Source organism: Benincasa hispida, chromosome 3 (genome assembly GCF_027475165.1).
Source record: "Benincasa hispida cultivar pf3 chromosome 3, pf3_genome.v1.1, whole genome shotgun sequence".
In the NCBI taxonomy this organism is placed as follows: domain Eukaryota; kingdom Viridiplantae; phylum Streptophyta; class Magnoliopsida; order Cucurbitales; family Cucurbitaceae; genus Benincasa; species Benincasa hispida.
Genome location: NC_143480.1, coordinates 47,004,106 through 47,032,103, shown reverse-complemented (window position 1 = coordinate 47,032,103; position 27,998 = coordinate 47,004,106). Strand labels below are relative to the sequence as shown.

The 27,998-nt window shown below is 35.4% G+C and overlaps 2 protein-coding genes across 5 annotated transcripts; both read left to right on the top strand.

The window, feature by feature from the left end:
- The first annotated feature begins 5 nt into the window (after nucleotides 1-5).
- LOC120074032 (membrane protein insertion efficiency factor) lies at nucleotides 6-2,479 on the top strand. 4 transcript variants are annotated; one of them, XM_039027009.2, is made up of 5 exons: nucleotides 8-309; nucleotides 396-455; nucleotides 575-715; nucleotides 864-953; nucleotides 2,239-2,479. In XM_039027009.2, exons 1-4 carry the CDS (start codon nucleotides 117-119, stop codon nucleotides 926-928), a joined length of 459 nt encoding a protein of 152 aa, XP_038882937.1. In that variant the 5' UTR covers nucleotides 8-116; the 3' UTR covers nucleotides 929-953; nucleotides 2,239-2,479. The 4 variants fall into 4 exon arrangements, with proteins under 4 accessions (XP_090167902.1, XP_038882937.1, XP_038882934.1 ...); XM_039027006.2 differs by having other exon boundaries at nucleotides 12-309; nucleotides 575-756; XM_090311776.1 differs by lacking the exon at nucleotides 396-455 and having other exon boundaries at nucleotides 6-309.
- Nucleotides 2,480-11,702: 9,223 nt separating this feature from the next.
- EMB2730 (Ribonuclease II/R family protein) lies at nucleotides 11,703-27,384 on the top strand. The gene is made up of 17 exons (XM_090312276.1): nucleotides 11,703-12,168; nucleotides 12,462-12,627; nucleotides 12,771-12,884; nucleotides 12,972-13,049; nucleotides 13,120-13,251; nucleotides 14,333-14,554; nucleotides 14,643-14,825; nucleotides 15,037-15,099; nucleotides 15,305-15,411; nucleotides 15,484-15,633; nucleotides 16,264-16,423; nucleotides 16,663-17,058; nucleotides 17,609-17,833; nucleotides 18,288-18,473; nucleotides 18,878-18,953; nucleotides 19,233-19,351; nucleotides 27,020-27,384. Exons 1-14 carry the CDS (start codon nucleotides 11,867-11,869, stop codon nucleotides 18,408-18,410), a joined length of 2,421 nt encoding a protein of 806 aa, XP_090168402.1. The 5' UTR covers nucleotides 11,703-11,866; the 3' UTR covers nucleotides 18,411-18,473; nucleotides 18,878-18,953; nucleotides 19,233-19,351; nucleotides 27,020-27,384.
- The last annotated feature ends 614 nt before the right edge of the window (nucleotides 27,385-27,998 follow it).

Here is a 27,998-nt window from a genome sequence, read left to right as displayed (position 1 = left end):
TTGGATATAGTAGGAATATAATTAACAAACCACACCTCATTTGCCTTTAATCAACAAAAACTGGGCTACATCTCCAACCTCCATTAGCATTGGCAGAACAACCGAAGCAGATTGAGATGGCGGTTCTTTCCACGACGAACTGCCACAAACTCCAAAACCAAAATCCAAGCTTCTTCGCCGGCCGCTGCCATCAACGGCCCTTTTCTGCTGCTGACTTCAGTATTCAATATAATCGCCGGAACCTCCGTCGGCCGTTAATCCTAAGCAAAACGCGCGCCACATCGAACTCAAGCTCAAACAGCGACCAAGGTACTTGCCTCTTCTTCATTCCTTCGTATTTTATAAAGTCAACATATAGACTTCGATGAATTAGGGCATTTGAATCGTCTTCACAGATGGCGAAGTGGACAATTTGGGTGTTAAAGCTGCATTATCCATGCTTAAATTCTACAAACGTGAGTAGAGTGGTGTTATTTGCTCGGTTTTAGGCTTCTAATTCGAAGAACTATGTCACAATTCGATACAATTGAAGATAACGCATACCGTTAAGTTCTGATTTGGTAAATGTGTGCAGGAGAAATCTCGCCGCTATTGCCAAATAGTTGTCGCTATTTACCTACATGTAGTGAGTATTCCATGCAAGCTTACAAGAAATATGGTGTTGCGAAGGGTACTATCTTGACTGCTTGGCGTCTCTGTCGCTGCAATCCCCTTGGTAATGACATTGCTCTCCTTCAAAGGGAACTCGCGAGACGAGTGAGAATCATCTTCTTGAACCTTCAGGAAGGAAATTCGTCCGTGTTTTTTTATCTTTGGTTTTTGATTTTGTGCAATACTCATTCTAGGCCATTCCTTCCTTGTAGGTGGATCTGGGTTTGATCCTCCTCGGTGGTTTGATGAAGAAAGCTTGCCCGAACCAGAAGATTGACAATTTCAAATGTTGCATATAATTTGTAAGTATATGATGCAGACCAATAATTTGAGTTCACTGCGATGAGTTTTTCAGTTTTCTTTCCTGAAATTGCATTCTTTGAAGAAGTGATGAAAATTGCTGCAGTCATAAGGTGCATTTAGGAGTAGTTTTGAAATGATTAAAATCATTTTTGTAATCACTATTAAACGCGCTTTTAATTATTTAGATTAGAATCGACTTGATGTTTGAGTTTACATTTTTCAACACATTTTAAATAGAACGGACATTGAGTTTGAATAATTGAAAACATATTTCAGTGTGATTTTGAACATTACGTAGTTTAACAATTTCAAAATTACTTCTAAATATGTCCTCATGAAAGTTAATTTTCTGACAACAAATTAGGGAGGGTTTTGATATTCGGTGGAACGACTTGCAGAAGGATTGATAGTGTGGATGTGAAAATGGTGAAAGATTCCCATTGAAATCGATTCAACTCATGGATAAACATATTTTGTATTGAATAGATTGCACAATGCACAGTATCATGGTATCCCCACCTGTAAAATAGACAATTTCAGGTGTTAAAATAGAGCCATTTTTCCTTGCAACTCCCTTATTTAGGCTCGCTAGACCTTTAATAACACTTGATTAATGAAGCAGGCGCAAGCTTTCCCATCTTCATATGACATATGTTAGACAGTTCTGTAGAAGCTAGTCCAATTGCTGTCTTTGACGAACTTAAAACCATGGATTATGTACTAATTATCATTCATTATTCAGATGCAAAGAGGTTATAATTGGTAATCCTTCCATAATCAATCTGATTGATGGAATCTCGAAGTAATCCTATCATTACTAATAGGTTTAGATTAAATGTTACATATGATGATGACTTCCTTGGAGATTATATGAAAGGAAGATATCTTCCCTTCCTATGCTTTGTTGCTCTTTTGTTGGGCTATTACACTGCCACTAGACTTGGTGAGATCAAATAGCTTAGCTATTTGGGGCATGTTTAGATTGACTTTCCAACAGCTTCATTTCTAAGCATTTGAAAAACCAACCTAAACAGACTCTGGGTGTTTATTTATGATTTAACATGTTTCTAATACCTTCACTCACACATAGATATTAGATTTAAAATAGACATCGGCACATAAAATTGAAGCGAGGATGAATCACTCTTAGATCAAATGTTTGAGCTATTGTGGAAAATCCATATTTTCTTTCCTCTTTTCTGCCATTTTGAGAGTTAGTTTAGTTCGGTTCTTTTGCTGAGCTTTTATGGTTCTTTCAATCTCATCACACAAATAATTATGCAGGTTGTATTGGCTAATGTGTTGGTTGATTGTCGTGCTGTTGGGGGTGAATCTGTGGGAGCTAATTCCCTATGCAGAATGAAGAATGTTGTAGAAATTGGCATGTTACACCAATATTTTTGTAATTAGGGAATGCGGAAATTTGAACCTCCATGGAGGTAATACATGTCACATATAATTAATGTTCATGTTCACTTTAGCTATACAAATCATATTTAATGTATAATATATCTGATTTTGATTAGAATTTGTACATTATATAGTATTTTTCAGTAGCTCAACATTTGACATTTTCGATTTTTGAGGAGTTAGTTCAACAATCATTATTATTTATTATAATAATTGCATAATTAACCAGGAGAAGGTAGTCTATGATGTAAAATTGAACTTAGATTTAAAAAATTAAGAAAGGTAGTTAAATTCCTTCAAAATAAACTTCTTTCTTTTTTTAGATCAATAACAACTAACCAGTGGGGATTTGACCTGATTTTGGTGGACTGTAAGTCTTAACCAATAAGTTATGGTTGACAGAAAAAGAATTAAAGAACTATGACATTTCTTAGGTCTTTTTAACTTGACGTTAAAACATCGTTAGTATGCTTTGAAATTTGTTCCGTTTTAGTTTATGAATTTTTAAATGTCGTATTTTAGTCCTTATATTTCTAATAAATCTCAATAGATCTTAAATTTAGCAGGAGCCATTGCTGATTTTTAAAACTTTTCTATTAGTTTTTATTTTTATATATAATTAAAAATCATCATTGTTATTTAACCAAATTTGGAAGAAAAAAGGAAAAAAAAAACTGAATTTCAGATTTTCTACAAGGACTAAAATTAAACTAGTTTTCAAAGTACTCCATAAAAAAATTCAGTTGTTAACCATAGTCATTCGGATGAATTCTCCATCCATCTAATTCTTGAGAAAATTATACAGAAGGCCTCTAAAGATTAATCATGAGTCTGAAAATGAAGGAATTTTAGCCTTCTGCATGTCAGTGCCATGTGAAATTACCATTTTAACTTCAAATGTACGCTATGAAGGATGTTAAGGATGTCAACACACATATACCAGTCAGTAGCTTACCTAGAGAATGCCACGATGCCAAAGCAATCAAATGGGATAAATCTGAGAAATTCCAAAAGGAACTGCTGGTACAAATTGGTGAGAGAGAGTATTCCTTTTTGCCAATATTGTTGTGACATTTGTATTCTATTGTAAATTTATTTTAATTATTGTTGAGCTCAATAATGGGCATTCTTTGTATAAATGCCAAAGGCTCGTATTCCTTTAGTAGTGTGGAAAAATACCAAAAAGTGAAATTTCACCAAGGTTGTTATTCGTTCTAAATTTCAACTTGGTATCAGAGCTTCACAAATGGCCAACACCAAAAACTCTAGGACGACATCCTTCAGCATCCCACTGCTGAATCAACTCCTAAATCAAATTGAGCAGGAGAAACTATCTTCTATGGAAAACCTTAACTCTTCCCATCCTTCGCAGCTATCGTCTCTAAGGCCACTTGTTCAGTACAAAACAGTGCCCTCCAATGTTTACAGAAACAGCAAGTGAGAATCCCAACCCAACTATTGGTGGAAACACTGAAGATGCTGGAGGCTCTAAAACGATAGTCAGCAGTGGAGCATCAAGCTCGAGCACCACCTACATTGTGAATCCTCTATATGAAGCTTGGATGACCACAGATCAACTTCTCCTTGGGTGGTCGTACAATTCCATGACACCAGAAGTAACTATCCAATTGATAGGACATGAAATGTCAAAGAGTCTATGGGAAGCTATTCAAAGTTTGTTCGAAGTTCAATCGAGAGCTGAAGAAGACTCCTTTGACAAGTCTTCCAACAGACACGAAAAGGTAACATGAAGATAGGTGATTACCTTAATGTAATGAAGTTTCATGTTGACAACCTAGGGCAGGCTGGCAGCCCTATGAGTACATGATCCTTGGTGTCACAAGTTTTACTAGGACTCAATGAGGAATACAATCCAGTAGTAGTTAGAATCTAAGGTAAGGGTGCTATATCCTGGTTAGATATGCAAGGTGATTTACTGTCTTATGAAAAATGATTAGATCACCAAAATTCTCAAAAGGTAAGTGGTGATTTTAGTCACAATGCTGCTGTGAATGTAGCCTATAGCAGAAATTCAGGTGAAAATAGACAAACATCTCAATGAAACAATAATCAATAACGTTTTAATGGGAACAGAGGCAATAACAATGGAAACAGAGGTGGTGGAAGAGGTACCAACAAAACTATATGCTAGGTATGTGATAAAATTGGACACACCGCTGACATATGTTACAATAGGTATAACAAAGAATTTGGTGGTCAACAAAATCAAGGGAAACGCAACAACTCCTCAAACTTTTATGGTCAAGGCTCTTCTAGCAATTCAAATCCCACAGCTCTTGTGTCCACTCAAAGGAGCTGGTTCCTAACAAACACTGGAATGGTGAATGATCCTAGTTGGTATGTCGATAGCGGAGCCATGAATCATGTCACTGTTGACTACATCAAAATAGCTAATCCAACTGAATATAGAGGTAACAAATTTGTAACAGTAGGTAATGGTAAAGAATTAAAGATAAAATGTGTAGGAAACTCTTGTCTAATGGATGGGATAAACACTTTTAGCCTTGAAAATGTTTTTTGTGTACCTGAAGTAGCGAAAAATCTGATCAGTGTATCTAAGCTAGCTCATGATAATAATATATTCATTGAATTTCAAGGGAATTATTGTCTTGTTAAGGACAAGGGTACGGGAAACACAATGCTGAAGGGAGTGCTTAGAGATGGTCTATATTGCCTTCAAGATGCCTAAGTTAGTTGATGCTTGTAGAGGAGGAATACAAAAGGAATTGTAGCTTTTGAACAAAAATAATGCAACTATAGCCTTAGTTCTATCCAACATGAGTGCTAATATTGTAGTTTCTAAAGTTGTATGGCATAGAAGGTTGGGTCACCCATCCACTAAAGTTTTGAATTCAATAGTTAAAAAGTGTAATCTCTCTGTTAAAGGAAATAATGAACTCGGTTTTTGTGATTTATGCCAAATTGGTAAGTTCCCCTACTCTTTCCAAATTTCGTTTCAAGAACAAAGGCTAAGTTTGAACTAATTCATATTGACCTCTAGGGACCAGCCCCTATTCTGTCAACCTTTGGCTTTCAATACTATGCATTATTTCTTGATGATTACAGTAGATACATGTGGATATATCCGTTAAAACAAAAAATTGACACTTTAGATGCGTTTCTTCACTTCACAAAGGTTGTGCAAACTCAGTTTAATACCATGAGTAAACCATTACAATCCGATAATGAGGGAGAGTAAACTAAAGATCATAAAATGTACAGTTCACCAGGGATTAAGTCTAGTTTGACTTGCCCGTACACATTGGCTCAAAATAGAAAGGTTGAACATAAGCATAGACAAGTTGTGGAAATGGGTCTTACACTCTTAGCCCAAGGTTCTTTATCCCTTCGTTACTGGTAGGATGCATTTCAGACGTCAATATATCTAATAAACGGACTACCATCTACTGTTATTCAAGGTAAGTCACTGGTTGAATTGATGTTTAACAATCAGTTTGATGTTTCAGGTTTAAAAATTTTTGGATGCACATGCTTTCCTTGCTTATGACCATATCAGAAAACACAACTTTCAAAATCACTCTATGAAATGTGTGTATCTAGGACCAAGTCCCCTGCACACAAGATATAAGTGTGTTGATGAATTTAGAAGAATCTACATCGCTCAGCATATCCAATTCAATAAGGAGGAATTCCCCTTTGCAAATGGGTTCGACAGTCATCTAAACAATATATCTCAAGCCCAACCCTAAATTGACCAACACAATCCACCCATCATATCCAACACACTCAACTAGCCCATACCAATAAGCCCAACTCCACCTTTATCCCCACCTGAGGCCCACGAATCCCAACTCAACCAAACCATAAACTCCTTAGCCCAAGAAACTCAAATCACGCCCAGTCCAACCCAACTCCCACTTGACTCGTCATTAAACATGGGCTTCTCATGCCCCAGCCCAATAATACATTGTCCTAGCCCACCTCCAGAACATAATCCAAGAACACCTACACACTCACCTTTGTCTAGCTGCCCCACTGAACATACATCCGAATCTCCCACCCAAACCTCTTATTGTTCAAAGCCTATTCCTTACTCTCTGAGTACCCCTGTGGTTCTTTCTTTGACAATTCCTCTGCCCTCTCATCTGATGATATTCCATGAAAAGGCGGGCATATTTAAACCCAAGGCATGGATGTTAACGACCAAGAGTGATTGGACCACAACTAAACCAACACGAATTAAAGACACTCTTACTACTCCACAGTGGAAGGAAGCTATGGACAGTGAGTACTCTGCCCTTGTTAGAAATCATACCTGGCAACTTGTTCCTCCTTCGACAACTTCAAAGTTGTAGAAAACAAATGAATTTTTCGGATAAAGCATATTGTCGATGGGTCCATTCAAAGATAAAAAGCCAGGTTAGTTGCAAAAGGTTTTCATCAAATCCTTGGGATCAATTTCTTCAAGACCTTTAGTCCCATCGACAAGGAAAATACCATTCGAGTTGTTCTAAGTATGGCGGTAACGAACGGGTGGCAATTACGACAACTAGACTTTAATAATGCCTTCCTAAATGGTGTTCTCACAGAAGATGTATACATGGTGCAACCACCCGAATATGAAAGTGTGAAGTTTCCTACGCATGTGTGCAAGCTGAACAAAGCAATCTATGGCCTTAAACAGGCATCGCGCACTTGGAACAACACATTAAAAACCACTATTCTACAATAGGGATTTGTAAACTCCAGGTCAGACACTTCCTTATATATTTTCAATTTCTCCAGTAAAACACTACTGCTTTTAGTCTATGTTGACGATGTCATCTTAACAGGAAATGATGACTCTCTAATGATCAGCTAATCCAAGAACTAGATAAAACGTTTGTTTTAAAATATCTAGGTACTCTGAATTACTTTTTAGGAATACAGGTTCATTATTTGGATGCTGGCTTGGTCCTCAATCAGGCAAAATATGTTGATGATCTCCTTGTTAAGCTAAAACTGACTGATCTGAAACTTGTTCCTTCTCCAAGTATGATGGGGAAGCATATTTCTATCATAGATGGGACACCCTTGGATGATCTGTTCATTTATCGAAGTGCCATCGAAGCATTGTAATACCTCACAAATACACGACTTGACGTAGCCTATATGATAAATCACCTAAGCCAATTCTTACAAAAGGCCTTTGATGTCCACTGACAATCTGTTAAGAGGGTATTGTGATATGTTAGTAGTACTAAACCCTTCGGTATCCTCTTTCAACCTAACACGGGACTTGATACCTTAGTTGTAAACCCTGAGCCCTAATTTCTCTATTTGTGTATGTTCTCTACTGAGACCAGTATGGTGAGTAGGTTAATGTGAGAATTAATGTTTAATTGTAGGGAAAAAGGTAAAATGTTAGAAGAAAAGTTTAAGTTTGGAAGCTTGACTCTTGGGTGGAGCTAAAAAATTGGCTAATTGTTTGCCCATGCGTTGGCCTTGTGCTAGGCATTGGAGTTGAGTCAAGGGCGTTGGCTTTACCTATTTGAGAGGTTAGTTGGGCAAGTGTGGCCGAGTGAAGAAAAGCCATGTGTTGGACAAGACATGCGGCAACCAAGTTTTGGAGGTTAGCATGCATGCAGCAGAATTAGGTGTGCACAAGCGTGGGTGTTGGGCGTTGGGCGTTGGAGTGTTGCGTGCGCAGACGATCATGTAGCTACATGCGGCGCTAAACGATGCGCTAGACGATAGCACTACATGATAGACGTGAGCGCTAGACGATGGGTGATACGTTAAACGATGGGTGATGTGTTAGACGATAGGCATAAGCGCTACACGATGAGCGACAACGAGAGCTACATGATGAGCGACATCGAGAGCTATACGATGAGTGGTAGTGAGAGCTATGCGATAGGCTATGCGCTATATGATGAGCGACAGCGAGATCGTTGGGTGATAAGCGACAACGAGAGATCACTGAACGATGAGCTATGCGATGGGCTCTGGGCTAAATGATTGAAGCATGCATTGATCAGTCTTAACCATCAATTAAGGGCAACAACTGTCCTAAGCACTGGATTTAACTCCATTTAAGCTGAAGTTGTCATGCCAGACTTTAATGATAAGCGGTAGGAAGCTGTATAAAAAGGGAGGCTGAACTTCAAAAGCTCAGTTTGATCAATTCCTTCGTGCAGATTGAGAGATCTTGGTGTTGTTGGAAAACTATAAGAGTCTAGTTTCAGAGATGACGCTGCCGGAAGAAGGTCTCACCGGAATAAGGGCAGAGACGGGAAAAAATGACTAGAGGTTTAGTTCAAGGGTGAATCCGGGCCGTCGATGAAGAATTGAGGCTCCAGGACAAACCACAAATATTTTGAAGTTGAAATTTTAAGGTAAGCTTCCTAAGACAATTTTAAACAAGTTTATAGAAGGAAATTTCTTGAGATGAGCTCTATAATTTGAGTTATTAATTCCATAAGTTGAATCTGGAATTTCCTGGACAAGCAGACAACTGCTTGGGTTGAGTAAGTTGGAAGCTCAAAGTAGACGCTCGGACAGACCAAAGGGTTGAACACTCCTATGCATTGGTCCTGCTATGTGGGTTGAGGAAGGCTTGCATTGAAGTATTGGATGCATAAGCAGCCTTTGTGGATGACCATGTGCGGCTGAAGGAACACTTAGAGCAAGTGTTGGTTGAACAAGTGGGATGCGTTTGTGAAGTGTGTTTGGACGCTTGACAAGAGCCAAAATCTCAAGGAAATTTCTAAGTACTAGATCTACAACAAGGTATTCGTTTGAGTGAAAGTCTTCTAGGTGAAGGCAAAATGCAAAGCTTATTTGAGGGTTAGTCTCAAAAGGGAGACCAATGCTAGTAACTAAATATATACTTTTGTGTCCATAGGATTGACACTAGTGTTAGAAGCATATCAACCTTTGAGGAGTAATCCTAAAAGTTGTGAGTGATTAGATATTTACAATGTTTTAAAGAAACTATGTTTTAAGAAAGATTATTCTCATGCTAGCTAGTTTTACAAAGTAGTTCTCCAAGCAAACTATGAGTTATGTTTCAAATGCATGCCATGTATGAAAGTTTATTGAAAAACTATTTATGTGTTTAAATACACAAAGCATGCGTTAGAACCTTTAAAGACATGTTTTCTATGCGTTTTGCTTTGCATGCTTTAAATAGAAAGTCATAGTATGACTAGTATACTTTAAGCTTGATACTGAGAGACATTGAGAAGGTATCCGAGCAGCTCGATACTGAGGGACATTGAGAAGGTATCTTAGCAGCAGTACCTAAGGTATGACGATACTTATAATCACGTACATGTAGGTAGTTTAAAGTCAGAGATTGAGTAAAAGGGTTCTCTCTTGACTAAGCAGTTGATGTTGGGATTTAACCACAACAGGGTTATTATCGACTAAGTAACAATTTAATGTTTCATGATGAAAACAACTTTACATGCTTTATGCTTGGAAATTTTTTTTTTATTTTAGTACAAGGTTACTGTAAAGATTTATGTTTTAGTATAATCTCTTTATTGAGACTTATGCATGAGAATCAATTTTCTTTCTTAAGCCACTCATTGGGCTAGCAAGCTCACTCCGTTTTCAAATGTTTTTCTTTCCACCAGGTAGCGGTCAAATCCTCAGAAGGTAGCTCTGCATCTGCTCTGTCACTCAAAGACAAGAGTTATTGTAACCCGTCAGCTAGGTGGTTACTGTAAATATTGTACACATATTATAGTTGTTCATGTAAGAACTAAGATTTTGGGTGTCGAAACTTATGAGACTTGTATTGTAATCTCTGTAAATGTTTTGTGTTTAATAATTAATGTTTATATTGGCCATAGAGGCAGCCGTTGTGTATGAGATTGCATGTTGGTATCAGATTATTTTTCGCTAGAGTTAGTAGGCAGTAAGTGTCATAAAAGAGTTGATAACTGCTGCAGTCATGTCTTTTCCTACGCTAAGAGAGTAGTCTGGGAGAGGGTGTGACATTAGCCTACTCGAATGCTGACTGGACCTTCGACATTAATGACAAAAAATCGATAACTGCTCACTGAAATTTCTAGGGAATAATTTAGTCTCTTGGTCATCCAAAAAGAAAACAATTGTGGCCTAGTCGAGCACGGAATTTGAATACAGGATGTTAGGTCATGCCATAGCAGAAAATCACTTGGATGATCCAACTCCTCAATGAATTAGGCATATCTCCAAAAGGTAAACCAGTGCTATGGTGTGACAATTTGAGTGTAGGGGCCCTAGCTGTCAACCCTATGTTTCATGCCCGGGCAAAACATATCGAGATAGATATCCATTTCATTCAAGATCGAGTTCTCAAAGGACTTATTGATGTGAGATGTGTACCTACCTCAGGTCAATTGGTAGAGACCATTGACACATTCCCAGTTCTTATGTCTTTCGTTCCAAACTCGGTGTTCTGGAAGTATCCACTTGTTTGAGGGAAGGTATCAAGGATGTCAAGAATGTCGACACACCTAAGCCAATCAGCTACATAGTCAACAACTTACCTGGAGAATGCCACGATGCCAAAATAATCAAATGGGATAAATCTTAGAAATTCTTTTGGAAGGATTTGCGGGTACAAATTGGTTAAAGAGAATATTCCTTTCTACCAATACTGTTGTGATATTTTTATTCTATTGTAAATTTATTTTAATTATTATTGAGCCCCAGGCATTCTTTGTATAAATGGCCAAAGGCCCGCATTCCTTTAGCAATGTGGAAAAATACCAGAAAGTGAACATTCACCAAAATTGTTCTTCGTTCTAAATTTCAACTTATGCTTCTTCCTTATTTGTTATGCAACTTTTTTTTCCCTTTTAAATCTACTATGCAACTTTATATTAAAATATATCTATATCTATATCTATATATATATATAATATCATTCTTCTTCTTTAATTGATTCTTTCGATTCTTCTTAGGCTCAATCTGCATTTTTTTAGAAATAATGAGAACAAGTGAGAAGCGAGAAGATTTATGATCATAGAAAAGCGAATTGAGAAGGAGGATCGAAGGGCGAGAAACAAGAAGAGGGAGGCGAGAAGCGAGAATATTTATGATCATAGAAAAGTGAATTGAGGAGGATAACAAGGAGTAAGAAGTGAAAAGCGAGAGCAAAAATCCTCAAGTATGATCAAAGTAGTAATTTTACATGGGAAAAAAAGAGAGTCAAAATTCATTTGTATTTAAAGGTTAGACTAATTTTCATTTGGGTACCAAAGGGGTGATTCGGATAAAAAAATCACCTAATTAGCTGCCTTGATGATTTAACTAAAAGGGGGGAAAAATCCATTTTTCGGAAAAATAAAATAAAAATAAACAAAAGCTACCATAGCCATCGCGCGCCTTTATCATCAGCTGTGCAAACTCGGTTCTTCTGCTTCACATTTTCGCTCTCTCCCTCTCTCTCAGTCTCTCTCTGTGTGTAGAAAATCAAATCCATGTCAACTCCAGGCCGACGCCGAACAACGATAAATCCCTATTCTTCAATCTTCTTAACTGCATGAGCCTCGATTCTCTCCTTTCACAAACGATAATGGCGTTGCGAGCTGTTAACACTTGCTCGGTCATCCGCTCTGCATCATCTCCGCCTCTCTCTGCCTTCCGATGCTGCCTCTTCAATCCCAGCAACCTTCAGTTCCGTTGGAGCTCGAAATTAAGATGTAGGTCTCCTGTATTATGGCATAAACACCAAGTTTTTAGGAATGGCGGAGGTCGATTCTACTCCTTGTACAGTATTGTCGAAAACGTTTACGAAGAGCTTGAAGCTTTGCGCAGGCGACAGAGAGTTTCCGCTTTCGCTAAGTACGTTTCTGCTCCTCAATTCTTGTATTTTCCTTCTAGTATCTTGTGCATTCAGTTTTTGCTTTGATGATACATTCTCTATTTCTTCTTATATAGTTAAGCTGAAATATGTGCTATGGTTTGGATTTCATCTTCCCTCTGTTATTTTGTCAAATAACCGCAATAAATTTCTCAAAGTAAGAGTATACTGTTTTGAGTTTCGTATGATCATCTGGAAATTGAGCATTTAGAACAGGTTTTTTTCCCCCCAATTTATTTCCCAATAATGAGCAAGAGAAAATTTATGTATCCAGAATGGGATTGGTGGGCATGGGCAGTGGAGAGCTTATTGAAGATAAGCTTGTGAACCGAACATTGGAAAAGGGACTGTTGCTGGAGTTCAAGAAGGATTCGGAGAGGGTATTACTTGCAGTTGCTCAGAAACCTGATGGGAAAAAAAACTGGACGGTGTTCGATCAGGTTCTAGTAAAAACAACTAGCGCACCATTTTGAATAGGCTACTAGGTTGATTCATGGCTTATTATTATAATTTTTAAAAGCTGCAGCAAATTATTCAGTCCATAAATCTAATTTTCTCTTGGTCCATCACTTTTCTTTGGCAGAATGGTGTCACATCATCTATAAAGCCACAACAAATTACATACATTGTTCCAGGTGTTGAAAATTTTGAGCATACAGAAATTGCAGACTTCATTAAGAAAGCTCAGGATAACTTGGTTTGTTCTTTGCCTGAAAATAAACCCAATGTCATGCTGACTGGTGGTGATTTACAGTCTGATTTGAGCCAATAATTATGAGTGCAGGACCCGACACTACTGGAGTTTGCATGGCTTGAGCTTCTTGAACAAAATAAGGCAGTGACTACCGAAGAATTAGCTGAGGTTATCTATTTTCTGGGTGTCCTAGATCATTTGGCAATCGTTCTATCACTAACTATAGCTCCTTCGACAGATCATATTTGGGAGTGCAGAGCCTCTTGATAGCTATTGTGCACATCTGTTGTTATCAAGAGATGAATTATACTTCACTGTTCTGCAGACAAAAGGTTCGCGATCTTTTTATGGTCCAAGGCCTACTGACCAAGTACGCATTATATTTTAATTCAAAACTTTCTTTTATTTAACGATTAGATCCCAGCTACTAGATTCTTATGGTGGTGCTTTCTGAAACTTACATGCTCTAAGAACAATTGGAAACTAATAATTGCTTCTTTCAAAAGATATAGAATGTTCAAATGCAGATTGTAAAGGATGATAATTTGGTAGAAAGTATTTAGAGCTTTCTTGAGTTTACTCTTAAGTTTATGTGGTGCCAATTTATCAATCCTGGATAATTAAATATCATTGATTCCAAGGCCATCTCTCGTACCCATTAAAGAGATGTTTTCTAATGTAAGATTTATAATTTTTCTTCGTTCTTCTCTCTCCATTGGCAATATCATTGATTCCAAGCCTGTTTACTTTACTGCTACCTGTTTCAAAGATCATTAAACAAGGTATATTTGAAAATAATTTAAGTTAAAGGCTATATAGAAATTGATTTTTATTACCATATAAAACAATATGTTCAAAGCAACTTCTGGAAATCACACACACACTCCCCTTAAGAATTTTAGGTCTCTTGGGGTACGTCCGCACGTGTGCCCTACTACTAAATCTAATGTTCTCAATTTCTCATTCTTCTTTGGTATTTTGTGCATTTGCATCATATTGGTGTTACTCTCTGCTTGTAAAGCTCTGTCACATTATTGCTTCCTGTTACATAACCTCCTCTATGCTCCTTTGACATGATGGTGGTGCAGTAGAACGGATCCATAATGATATCAGATAATACTGCCCTAAGTCCAATCCCTGTGTAGTTTCATCCCTCAATGCAGAGTCATCAGTCAATGTACTTTATTAGAATTTTATGATAGCTCAACTATTTTTGTACTCTTTTTTTACCGATAATTTGCTCGAAGCTTTTTATAGGTGATAAACAGGTTTTTAGTTGCATTAATGAATCGTCTTTATCCTTTTTTACATCTCACTCTTTCTTCTTTGTCTTACATTAAATTATCTGTCACATGGACAATATTTGGGCTAATGCATTTGTTTATCAATCATCCGTTGATGATTCAGTGTTTTTCTGAGTCATATTTTCTAACTTTTTGTTTGAAAGCCAGGTTGAAGAACTTCAACGTAAAAAGCTTGTGAAGGAGGCAGCTGAGAAAGAACTACAAGAGTTTGTAGAATTATTGAAATCTGCCAAGGCAATGCCTTTGAAGTCCAAACTACCTAAATCATTCTGGGCAGCTGAAGAGAAAACCAGACACAAGATTGAGTCTCTTGAAGCTTATGCTATTGATGCTTGCAGGGATGTTGAACAAAGGAAAACAGCTGGGATGGTACTCCTTTAATGTGATTTGCTTGATGATTGAAAAGTACATTTTTATCATTCACTGCCCTTAGTATGTTTGATAATCTCTTCTTTAGATTCTCAAGGCAATGGGACTGGTGAAAACAGCATTATCAGCAGTAAATCTTCTCATAGACATAGGGTATTTCCCTCGCCATGTTAATCTTGATCTTCTGAAGCTCAATATTCGGACAGTTCATTCAGATGAGATTATAGCAGCTGCAGAATCACTTTTACTGGAGGCATCTGATCCCGATGAGGTAGTGTCAGGTTCCATCACTGATTTTTTTACATGTGATAATAATATAATATGTTATGTCTGTGTCATTTGAGATTCTCCCTTGCTTCCCTGTGTGTTACATGATAGAACCTTATAAATTTGTCAACTGTTAAATCCCATCCAAGGCTTGTAAATCTTCATTAGTAGTTCATGATTTACTGCTAATTTCATACGTTCCCCTCTTTGTTTAGGTTGACAGGAAGAATCTCACACATCTTAAGGTTTATGCCATTGATGTTGATGAAGCAGATGAGGTGATAGTATTAAAATTATAAAGTATATCCTATTTGGATTGTTGTTTCCTTTTCTTTTTTAATTCAATTATAATTTATTCTGTAATTTTCATTTAGTTAGTCTATTCACTCTGAATGTGATGATTTTGAATTTCTACTTTTGTATAATTCTTGCATGAAATTTTCGGAGATTTCCACCTCACGTTCTTATCATGCTATATTTTAGCTTGATGATGCTTTGAGTGCAACGAGACTATCAGATGGTCGAATTAAAATATGGATTCATGTTGCTGATCCAGCTAGATTTGTTCGACCAGGAAGCACAGTAGACAGGTGATCCTTAAAGCTTAAACTTCTTGTAGTGTTTTTCACCATGCTGACTTTCCTTTTGTTTATCATTCATAGGGAGGCCATGAAAAGAGGAACTTCTATATTTCTTCCAACAGCCACATATCCTATGTTTCCAGAGAAACTTGCAATGGATGGAATGAGTTTAAAACAGGGAGAGATTTGCAATGCAGTTACTGTATCTGTTGTCCTTCATTCTGATGGAAGGTGAAGCTTGTTTACGTGCCTAGTTTTTATTATGAGACTTCTTCCCAAGAAATGCTGTTGTCTGCTATTCTGATGGAAAACAAAGCTTGTGCTTAACTTGTTGTATTTTAATATGTGAGAATACTTTACTGGAAATGTTATATTAGGGAACAAATTTTCATAAGGTGCGTGGCGTCCCACTAAATTTCAGTTTTGAAAAAAAGAAACATTGTCTATGGTTGTATGCCTTTCAGAAGCTATTTTTGGCCATTTACTTTTTCTGTTGGGTTTTGCAGTCTGTGAAGTTTGTTTTTGATATCATATAACTAGAAGATTTCGTGGTTCTATGTGTTCAAATAGTAAAATCATATGTGAAAGTTTTACTGTTGTTGCTGGCACATTATTGTTCTTTCCTTTTCTTTCTAGAGATCTCTTAATTGCATTTATCTGTGTACTTTCTATTGCCGTGCTCTTCCTGTTCGTGCTTGCCATTTTTGTTTGTTTGAGTTTTTATTTAAGAGAGATGGGGAAAAATCTTTATCTGCTCATACTGTAGAATGGAATTTTTGCTTTCTTGAAACTATGGCATTCATGAAGATGTCTTTACTAAGGAAGCAAACATGTAAACGATAACACTTTTTGCCTTAATAGCATTGCAGAATACTCTGTGGAAAACTCAATCATCAAACCAACTTACATGCTGACATATGAAAGTGCGTCGGAGCTGCTTAGTTTGAACTTGGAAGAGGAGGCCGAACTTAAAATTCTATCTGAGGCTGCAACTTTGCGATTAGCTTGGCGGAGGCAACAGGTACCTTAATAGCCAGATATCATTTTCATTCAAGGGTTCATAGTGGCTTAAAGTATTGGCGAGAATGTTGGTTGTTTAATAATTGTTCTCTGTTAAGGACTGTTTAATTAGAAACCCTTTTGGACTTCTTATAGACAAGTTTGATGGGATTTTGTTCCTAGAAGATTTACTTTTGTTAGTTTTTGATGCAAGTTATTATCTGCCTTCCATGTTCTGGTGTCATATTATAAAAATTTCAGGGTGCAATCGACATGGCTTCTTTGGAGACACGAATAAAAGTACCAAATCCAGAAGACGTGGATCCTGAAATCAATCTCTATGTGGAAAACCAAGCTGACCCTGCCATGCGACTTGTTTCTGAGATGATGATCCTATGTGGAGAAGTTATAGCCACTTTTGGATCTCGCAATAACATTCCGTTACCTTACAGAGGACAACCTCAAACAAACGTAGATGTATCTGCATTTTCACATCTTCCAGAAGGACCTGTTAGGAGCTCTGCAATAGTTAGAACAATGCGTGCTGCTGAAATTGACTTCAGGAAGCCTATACGCCATGGGATTTTAGGAATACCTGGTTATGTTCAATTTACATCTCCCATCCGTAGGTATTTGGATCTTCTTGCACATTATCAGGTATTTCTTCTAATTTCCTATGGTCCGCGGACCCCGTTTGTTTTTTTTTTTTTTTTTGGAAATCAAGCTTGCAATGTCCGTTTGTCGTGGACATGCTCTGTCCTTCCTTGAGAAAAGATGAGAACAGTATTATGTTGTCCGCATTGCAATATAGTAATAGATGTATGCATGTACATTTATGTAAATATTATATATTATTGGACCTCATTCCTCATAGACGATTCTGTTGTCTGAAACACATTTATTGCTCACACTTAATGGTTCCCTGGTTCTCTCTGCCACCTGCAATCTGCGGGGAACTAACTGTTGAAGCTTGCAGCTTTAGTAGTGTCATCTTTTTTAACGTATTAGTTTTGTATTACTTGCTCATTACCGTCAGGAATTTCAGTTTACAATCGTTGATTCACTAACTACCATTGCAACCATACTCATAATATCATCTTGTTATGCGTATGATTTTGGTTGCATAATTAGTAATCATTCATTTCAAGACTATGTAGATGGAGTTTATGTTCTTTTAACTTGGTTTTGATCTTATATTTATTCGTAGGTTAAGGCATTCCTAAGAGGCGACTCTCCTCCGTACTCCCATGGTCAATTGGAAGGGATGGCATCAACTGTAAATATAAATACTAAATTGGCAAAGAAGCTCTCAAGCATTAGTCTTCGTTATTGGGTATTAGAGTACTTGAGACGGCAACCAAAAGAAAATAGATATCGGGCATTGATTCTTCGGTTTATTAAAGATCGAATTGCAGCCCTGCTGTTGGTTGAGGTGAGGATTGATTGATAACAGCTTTCTGATCTTGATGTAAGCCTCATTCTTAAAGATTGACTTGCACTTGACGAAGAAAAAAAGGAAATTCTCATCTTTCCACATGTTTGAATTTGATTTGATCCTCGTCTGATTTTTTTTTTCTTTCACTGGTTGCTCGCCTCTTTGCATCCTGCTGATTATTGACAACTGTCAATAGCCTCTCCTGGTTAATGGGTTTGGCCCATGAACCAAGAGATAAACTGCCCCCACGTGATGCTTTATAAGCATACGACAATATCAAATGCATGCAGAAATGACTTTCTTTTCTCCCATCATCAGTTTCACTGTCAGATTCCTTCGTTTATCCATTGCTCAAATAAAATAAAACGTGTATAAAGTTTTATAGGTGCGTATAGTCTCTCTAAATATAAATATCATCATATTTTGTATCTTATGTATTCGGAATTTGTAGGTGGGCATTCAAGCATCTGCGTGGGTATCTCTTGGAGCACAAATTGGAGATGAAGTACAAGTTCGAGTGGAGAACGCCCATCCACGTGATGATGTTCTTTCTCTGAAGGAGATCATTCAGTAGATATATGACGTTCTCTCAAGTCAAAAATATTTTAGACAAGGTGTTACTCCCCGAACTTGCACGGTTGGTACTCTTCCCCAAATTTGAAGCCACTTTTCATGGAAAAATGAATGAACTTGATTGCAATTTTTGCTTCTATTTCTGTTTTTAGAAAACCAATTGTTTACTAATAATCTTTTATCTACTTTTTTTGTACTTGTCAGTAGCCCTTGTGAAACTTTAGCCGCATTTAACAAAAACTACGGAAAACCATTTGTTTAGTTTGACTACGACATGGTTAATGATATGTTTTATATTTCTAAGACCATGAACTAAGAACAAAATATTTATGGACCATGCTAGATCGGAGTCCTATTACTTTGTCCGATTTTCTTAACTATGCATAATGGGCTACTCTATTAAATTACTTAAAAGTGCTCGTGCTATTATCAAGTAAATTAGACAGCTTTCAACAACGTTTGCTGCAGGGTTGATGCGATGATGAGGGATTCACCAAGAGACCCTATGTCCAGCCGTACTGTAGAAATTTGGGACGTTTAGGAGGTGGGAATTACTTGGGCTATTAGCCATGCTGCCATTTTTGTATCTTCTAATTTGTTACACGGTGATTTTTGTTATTAGATCAAGTACAACCACAAAAATCGTGAGTTACAACTGTATTTTCTTAAGTAGGTTGTAAATGAATTATCTTTGATGAAGAAAACATATCGATATTGTTATTGTAGGTAACTGAAAACTGCATGGAGCTTTTCAATAGTTTATTGCCTTATATTTGATAGAAAATAAAGGGAATTATACTTTCAGCTAATAAAAAATTAGTAGGTGCCATGCCGACTTTTGGAGATCAATTGAAACGTGGAAAGAAGATGACAGTCAAAGGCGACAGCATTTTCCAGACGGTTGCTATTGCTGATTCAATGCTCTCATAATCTCGTTCAAAGGTATTTGTGTGGGTATTGTTCATCTTTTCTTCATCTGCTTTAATATATAATAATTTTAAATAACGGGATGGGTGTCATATAATAACCCGTTTAGTAACTATTTTGTTTTTGACAATGAAACTTATGGACATTATTTTCATTTCATTTCTATTTTTCACCAATGGTTTAAAAAATCAAGCCAAATTTTGAGAACTAAAAAGAATAGCTTTTAAAAAGTTTTATTTTTGGAATTTGGCTAAGAATTCAACAATTATATTTTAGAAGTAAATTATTATAAGAAATGTGGATGAAATAGGCTTAATTTTCAAAAACAAAAACAAAAAATCAAATGACTATCAAACGGGGCTTGAATAACTCCATTTTATGTACCTTGGTTCATTTAATGTTACTAGTGTTTTACAACGTGTTGGTGCATGTGTAGTTTTTTTTTTCTAAATAAATTGAAATATATAATTTTATAATAATTTGGACAAAATATTATTTAATATATTATTTTAAAATTAGATAAGATTAATTTTAAGGAAATTGCATTGGGTGGCAAGTTTTAAATGTATAATTAGGGGCGCGGATAATTGTAGATATGACAATTCTCAAATTTAAATTTAAATTTATTCTATATTTCAATTTTGCCCTTTTAACAAACCCATGTTCTTTAATATATTAGTCAACTAATATACCAAATTTAAAATACTTTATTTTTTGTATTTTCTGTGAGCTAATGTGAATATAATTTCATGGCATGCTTGATTTTAAAATGGCTAAAATCATTTTTGTCATTTTCTATCATCGTGAAACATATTTTTAATCCTTCAAAACTAATTTTGATGACATGAAAATTGCATTTAGATGTGTGAACTTGAAAACTAAGTTAATTTTGAGTGATTAAAAGTGTTTTGTTGAGTGATTTTAAAAATGACTATTGAATGAGAAACTTTGGCCAATTAAATTTTGCTATGTATCACAACGAAAGCCGAAGCTTATTTAGAAATTATACATTAGATCAGGTTGAGTAATTTAAAGTCACTTGGGTCTAGAGTTCACACCCAAGTCAAGCTCATGGCAAAAACTTTGGGACAAAGGAAAGACTGGCCTCAAGCCAAACTTTAGCTCAAGCCCAACAAGCAACTAGGCCCAAGCCCATATAAAATCCATAACTTCTATAAATAGAGGCTTTCCCCTTTCATTTTGGGGAGTTGAATGTGGAGACTAGCTCTGAAGATAGGAGGCTTTGAAGATTGAAGTTAAGAAGAATTGAAGATCAAAGTTCCCAAGGGCCGAGCTTCACTTTCAGTAAAGAAACCAAAAAAGACTAAAATAAAAGGAAAAGGTTGCACATTAATGCTAAAGAAGAAGAAAATTTGAGAGGTGAATGAGTTTCTCGGTAGCAAGCTTCGAAGTTGTATAAAAGAAAAATTTTTTAAAAAAGAAAAAGAAAATAGTAAAGAGGGAGTCTTTTTTTTCCTTCTTTTTTTCTCAACAAGGATCAAACATTTTAATTGCTTGAAAAATTGAAGAATTTCGGTTGTATCCATTCCTATTGATAGATGGTGGATATGAAATCGCAACCAAATCCTCCAGGCAAACTATGACCCCGGTGAAATTTCACTCAAATAAAAAAAAAAGCATTCAAAGAATGATGAAAAGCATAGAAAAAAAGGGAAAATTGAAAAGAGAAAATAAACATCTTGAAACAAAAAGAAGAGATGATGAAGAAAAAAAAGGGGTTGAAAGCTTGCTGATGAAATAAAAAAAAAGGAAGAAGAAGAAGATTTAAAAAAGTAGTGGAAGAAGTTCTGAAACAAAAGAATCGAAAAAATGTTTATTGGTCAAACCAAATAAAATGGCTGAAGAACTCCCTTTTCATTTGAGATTTCAATACCAATGTAGACATCTATATATTGGAGCTATGAAGCACAAACACAGATATGGCTATACGATACGGATATGACGATTCGTCAATTTCTAAAATACTAAGATATGGATACGTCTAAGGATACGTCATTATATATATATATTTTTAATATATATATTTCTAAAAAACGAGAATACTGATATGTTGAAGATACATTTTCTTTTAAAAAAATCCATGATATAGATAAGTTTAGCATACAAATTAATAACAAAAGTACAAAATAGAATACAAATATTGAAATACAATACAAAAACCAACATCTAAGGTGTTGAAGTATAATAGTTAATAAAATGCAATAGAAAAATGACTCATATTGCAAAGAAGAAAAAGAAGAAGAAGATTAGAGGGAGAAATATGAAGATAAACGAAGAACTTCTCCATTGAATTGTTGAAGATATCCAAATGGTTTGTATTTTGGTGGACTTTGTGGGGACTTGAATGTGAAGATGGAGATTAGATGATTCTAGTCTAGGGTTTGGTCCGTTATTCTTTTTTCCTTTTAGTTTTGGACTCGAGTATTGAGGTTTTTAAATAGGTTGCCTAGTTTTAGATTGAAATAGATTAGATGAGTTGCTCGTCTTTTTCTTTAAAAAAAAATATGCGTGGAAATAGATACGTCAAATCACATATTAGATACGTATTTGGAAAGTATCTGGAAGTATCGGTATCTGATACATGTCTGATACGGATTCTTTGCCTCACATGAAGTATCTGTGCTTCATAGTATAGGAGGGAGTATTGAATTGCAACCAACATTTGAACTCTAATAAATTGTTGGACTAGATTTTTTTTTTCAACCAAATCTTCCAAAGTTTGGGTAGTTGAGATTAGGGTTGACAACGGGGAATCCCCGATCTCCTAATTGGGTCCCTAAGTTCCCATCCCTGATTAATTTTTTTTTATTATATATAAAAGCGGGGGATGGGTCCCCGTGGGGACCCGTTTTCCCGACGAGGATGGGAGAAATACCCTCGCAGGGACGGGGACGGGGAGTCCCCTTGCGCCGCCCCGACTCTGTTGCCAACCCTAGTTGAGATTATATTTGAGTTAAAATTGTGATTCTACTCTCAAGTCAAATGTTCAAGATTAAAAGTTTAATATTTTTCATTTACTGAGCCAAAATTTAGGAAAAATTTCAAATTATCCTGGTAGGTCACAAATTCCACTCATTTTGGAGTAAAATTCAAATTAAATCCAAGCCGAAATTCTGCTTGACCCTTCATCTCAGCTCAAGGCAAAACGGAGATGTATTACAACATTTCAAAGCTTCATGGAGTTTATTTCAAATTCAAGCCAAATTTTGGATTAAATTCAAATTATTTTCGAAATTAAATATTCTCCAGTCAAAGTTTGACAAAGTCAAGTCAAAATTGGAATAATACAAAAATTAGCATTTCAAATCCAAGCCTAAGATATGGGTACCAACAAAATTTTATCCTAATGTCACAACCTTGGTGTAATTTAAGTGTTTTCTTAAATCAAAATATGAACACACTCCAAAAATTCTCCAAACCAAAGTTGGAGTGAAATTCTACATCAAATTTGCATCAAGAATTGAGTATATTCCAAAGTCAAAAAAAGAAAAATATTGGTAGAATTTGGGATACTACTCAAAATTTAATTTGCAATTAAAGTGGAATATAAATTCTAATTTAGTTCAAATTAAAGTTTACTTGGTAATAAGAAAGTCAAACACTAAAATTCATCTTTTATTTATTTGACGAAAAATCTGTCAAGCAAACAAAATTTCAAATCAAATTTTTGAGTTAAATTATCATATTTTGATCAAGATGATGCATCAAATTAAAGAAGTCAAAATCATACTTTGATTTCAAAGGATCTTTTTTGAGATTCACTTGTCTATGTATAAATCTCGAAAAGGGACATTTGTTGAATAAGAAATTTCAACCAATTAAATTTTGCCACTCATCACAACGAAAGCTCAAAATTATTTGAAAATTATAAATTGGATGGGGTTGAGTAATTTAAAGTCACTTGGGTCTAGAGTCCACACCCAATTTAAGCCGATGACAAAAACTTGGGCCAAAGGAAAGACTGGTCCCAAGCCCAACTTTAGCCCAAGCCCAACAAGCAACTAGACCCAAGTCCATGTAAAGCCCATGAGGAACTTCTATAAATAGAGGTTTTTCCCTCTCATTTTGTGGGGTTGGAAGCTGTGAAGATAGGAGGCTATGAAGATTAGAAACTTTGAAGATTGAAGTTTGAAGAATTGAAGATCGAAGCTTCCAAGCTTTCAAGTTTTGAAGGCTGAAACTTCCAAGTTCTCAAGCTCTAAAGTTTGAAGCTTCTAAGTTCTCAAGCTCCAAAATTTGAAGCTTCAAAGTCTTGAAAACCAACACTCTCAAGCTCTCAAGGATCAAGACTGAAGTTTCTCAAGTTTCGAAAACTAAGACACTCAAACTCTGAAGAATTAAAGATCTAAACTATTTGAAACTTCAAAGATTAGAAGACTTCAACAAATTAACTATATCTTCACAACCTGAAGTTCAATCTCCTCAAACTTAAGAAAAGGTTCACAAGCCGATCAACAAGTTGGAGATCGATCCAAGCTAATCAACAAGTCAGAAGCTGATTCGAGTTGATCAAGTCAGAGGCCGATCCAAACTGATCAACAAGTCAGAGGCCGATCCAAGTTGATCAACAAGCCAGAGACCGATCCAAAGTGTTCAACAAGATAAACAAGTCCAAAGGTTGATTCTCCAAGATGATAAACAAGCTAGAGGCCAGTCCAAGTTATTAAACAAGATCAACAAGTCCAAAGACTGATCCTCCAAGAAGATCAACAAGTCCGAAGGCCGATCATCCAGGAAGATCAACGAGCTTGAAGATTAAAGTTTATTTTCGAGAGAAAGTATAAGAGGATCATGTATTAGAGATGATACTCACTATACTATACTAAAATTAATATAAATGCAAAGTTCAAATCCCATGAATTAAATTTCTTTGGAAATCTTGTCGAACAATGACAAAAGTGATCTTGATGATTTTAAAATCATTTCCGAACATGTAATTTAATAATTATTTTCTAATTAATTTATTACCTAAACGTTAGGTTTTTTTTTTTTTTAAATACATAAATTTATGCAGGAAGATTTCATTCTTAAATGACTCATTTTAGTCCATAAAAATAAGTTTATCATTTAATTTTATTAGTAAAAAATCAATCTTTTTGCTTAACTACGTGATATATATTTCTATTACTTTGTTTTATATTATAAGAAGAAATTGTAGTTTTATGTATATAAGTCACTACATATTATACAATAGATAAAATTATTTTATTATTAATAAGTAATGCAATTGTAAAAATGTAATATTATAACTCATCATCATTATGAACAAAAAGAAAAATAAATTTGTACAAAGTATATAGAGTTAAATTTTTGTTTATGTATAAATAATTACTAACAAGAGTTATAAGAATTTTATCTTTTACTCTGTCATTAAAGTCTTAAATATTTTCTTCAGCTTTCATATTGTTCTAAATTAATAGAACAGATAAATTTAGAAACTTAAAAGATTATAACTTAATTCTAAGTTGTTCGTATGCTATGATTAAATACAATTAGATAAAAAAGCTATACTTAGAACTAATTTATTATAGCTTTTCACATTCTAATTATTTAATCTCTGTAGAATTATTAAAATCACATCATCATACATTTTGTTTACATTTTTTGTTTTAATGTAACATTTTTAAAATATATAGTACTAACATTTTTTTATCTTAAAAATGTTTTTCTTAAAGGATCTATTAAATTATTTGGCTCATTTCGGAAGCATTAACTTTTTAACTACTTGAATTCTAAAGATTTTCAAGTTAATTTTTATTTTTATTTTTTATGTGATGAACTTTTCAAACGCATTAAAAAATGAGTTTAATAATTTTATTTCATATTATATTAAAAGTTACTTTTACCTTTTAATTTATAATTCATTATTGATGATTAATAAATTAATTCATTTACTATTTATAGTCGATTAACAATTTTTTAAGCATAAGATTCCACACACACATATATATATATATTTTAATTTCGACATAACAAACATAAACATATGATTGATTAATCAATAATTGTTTTTAGATTTGTACGCATACAGAAAATTAAATGTCAAATAATAAGCAGGACAAAATTTTATTTAAAGGGGCAGAAATTTAGAAGGAAAAAAATGAATAATTGGAAATTGGAAATTTATTCATTATCCAAAAAATAATGAATAAGGGAGCAGAATCAAGGAAGATTAATTAGAAGTTGGACGCTAGCTAATTCAGGAGACAACGGGCAGTAGATAACTTTTTGTTTGGGCACTGCTCATTGGAAGAATTGGAGGTGAATTAATTGTCCATATACTTTTAAAATTTGAAAGAGTTAAAAAGAGGAAGTGGAATCCACAAGCAGTGAAGGCAACCACGCGTGAAAACTAGCGAGATTGGAGAGAACATTGGAGAGAGCGAGAGTAAAGAGAGCGAGATTCTTAGCGAGAGCAAGAGTGAAAGCAAGAGCAAGAGCGAGAGCGGGAGTCGCGAGAGCCAAACCAGCGAGAAAGCTGGAGAGAGCGAGATTCTGAGAACAAAGAGAGCTAGATTTGGACAGAAGCGTGGATTATGCGTTGAATTTGGCCACGATCTTATAGATTATACATAGAGAAACCGTAAAATTGAATACAAACAAAGAATGATGACGTAAGGGCAAATGTTAGCCAAGATTAGGTGTCTTATTGAGAGGAATCCTTAAACCCTAAGTAATTTTAAAGAAGCCACCTGTACTATGATTTGTCACATTGAGAAGAGCTGAAAACTACTATAAATAGAACCCTTTGCCGAAGATTTAACCTATTCTCAAACAAATTTCAGTAACAAAGAATTGTGTGAAAGAGTAAATGTGAGTGAGGAAGTTCTGTAAGGCTAAAAGAGAAAAGCTCGGGTAAGGTGCTGCCCAAATTTCCTTCTAGTTTAAAAAGGGAAAGCTCTACTGATCAAATCATAAAGAATAATAAAGAATAACTAGATCACAGTAAGTAGTTTATCTCACCCTCTCTTTAAGTGTTCTATGGTAGTGTACCTTTATTATGTTGCATGGTTTTGTTAATTGTTATATTGCATTACATGTTTAGAACACGTTTCTCTACAAGGGACCCCATGCATTATGTTTGTTCACGATTACGTTAAAATCAAGTTTTTAATTAGGTGTAAGTTATGCTTCCAGTCTAATCTTACGTTTATGTTAATGGTTGATGTTGGATGCGACTCTGGCCCTACTGACTGCATGACCCGCTAATCATCAGATGGGTTAGTTTCCACTTAAGTCCTCATCTTCCTATCAGGGCGGAGAAATTTATGCTTTCAGGGATGGTAGGGCATGTATGGTTGCACCCCTCCAGGCCTAATCTTACGTTATGTTTATGCTAGGGACTAGCAGGGTATGTATGGTTGCACCCCTCTAGTCCAATATTACGTTTATGCTAATGGTTGATGTGGGATGCGACTCTAGCCCTACTGACTGCATGACCCGCTAATCATCAGATGGGTTAGTTTTCGCTTAGGTCCTCATCTTCCTATCAGGGCGGAGAGATTTATGTTGGAAGCATAACCGACCACCACATGTTATTATACGTTTTCGGTCCCAACCATATGTTTTCATGACATGTTGCTTGTGATTGTGCATTTGGTCACTACCCTACATGAGAACTACTTACTAGGTATATTATATACTCATCTCATATTTTTACAGACTTTGTAGGTAAGGACACAGCGTAGATGACAGAATTGGACGTCGCTCAAATGGCTAACCATCAAACTCACTATTATAGGCACATGCATTTTGTACCACCACGCTAATGTTTTATGGATCCTGGTGTTTTGATAAATAAATTATTTATAGAGTTTTTCTATCTAATTAATAAAATCTTAGAAATGTTCTTTTGAGATTTTTACCAAAATCATCTCATTATAGAAAAGTCTAAGTATGCATGTCGTAGCGGTCAGATCATAATGTGTAAGGATCCAATCGTTACAATAAATGAAGTAACATTATACTAATTATAAGAGAACAATGAAATATATAATAGTAACAAAAAGAAAATTTATGATTTTCAATACATATTCCTTAAAATAGATTTGCTCACTTGATCATGACAAAAAACAAAGGGACATTTGAGACAATGAGTTAGTTATTAGTCTTAGGTTATTATAGTTGAGTTATGATAGTTTGCGTGTGGGGTATAAATTATTTTAATTTGGGTTATAATAATATGTGTGTGAGGTGTAAACTGTTTTAGTTTAAGAAGGAAATAGTAAACATTGTAGCAAATAATAAAAAAAATGATGAATGTAAAATAGTAAAAACTGTAGTAAATAGTAAATACTGTAGCAAATGATGGTTTTAAAATAAGTGAACCGACTTGACCCGAATTTTCCGTTTTGTTTGAGTCATTTTTATTAAAGGGTAGGACGAAACCGAACTGATCTGAGTCGAGCTGGTTTGGTTCGGATCGGACCTTCGTTTGTCCCTTCAAGTTAGGGTTTTCCATCTTTTGGTCGTCACACGTCTCTCTTCACCACTGAAACTCTCTCTCACTGTTTCTCTCTACCACCTGAAATGGAAGACGAGGGAAATTTTGTTTGTTTCTCATTGAAGGAGGAGAAGAAAAAGAAATCATCTTAAACAGAGGTATATTTGAAATTCACTAAAAAGGTAAAACAGTGGGGAC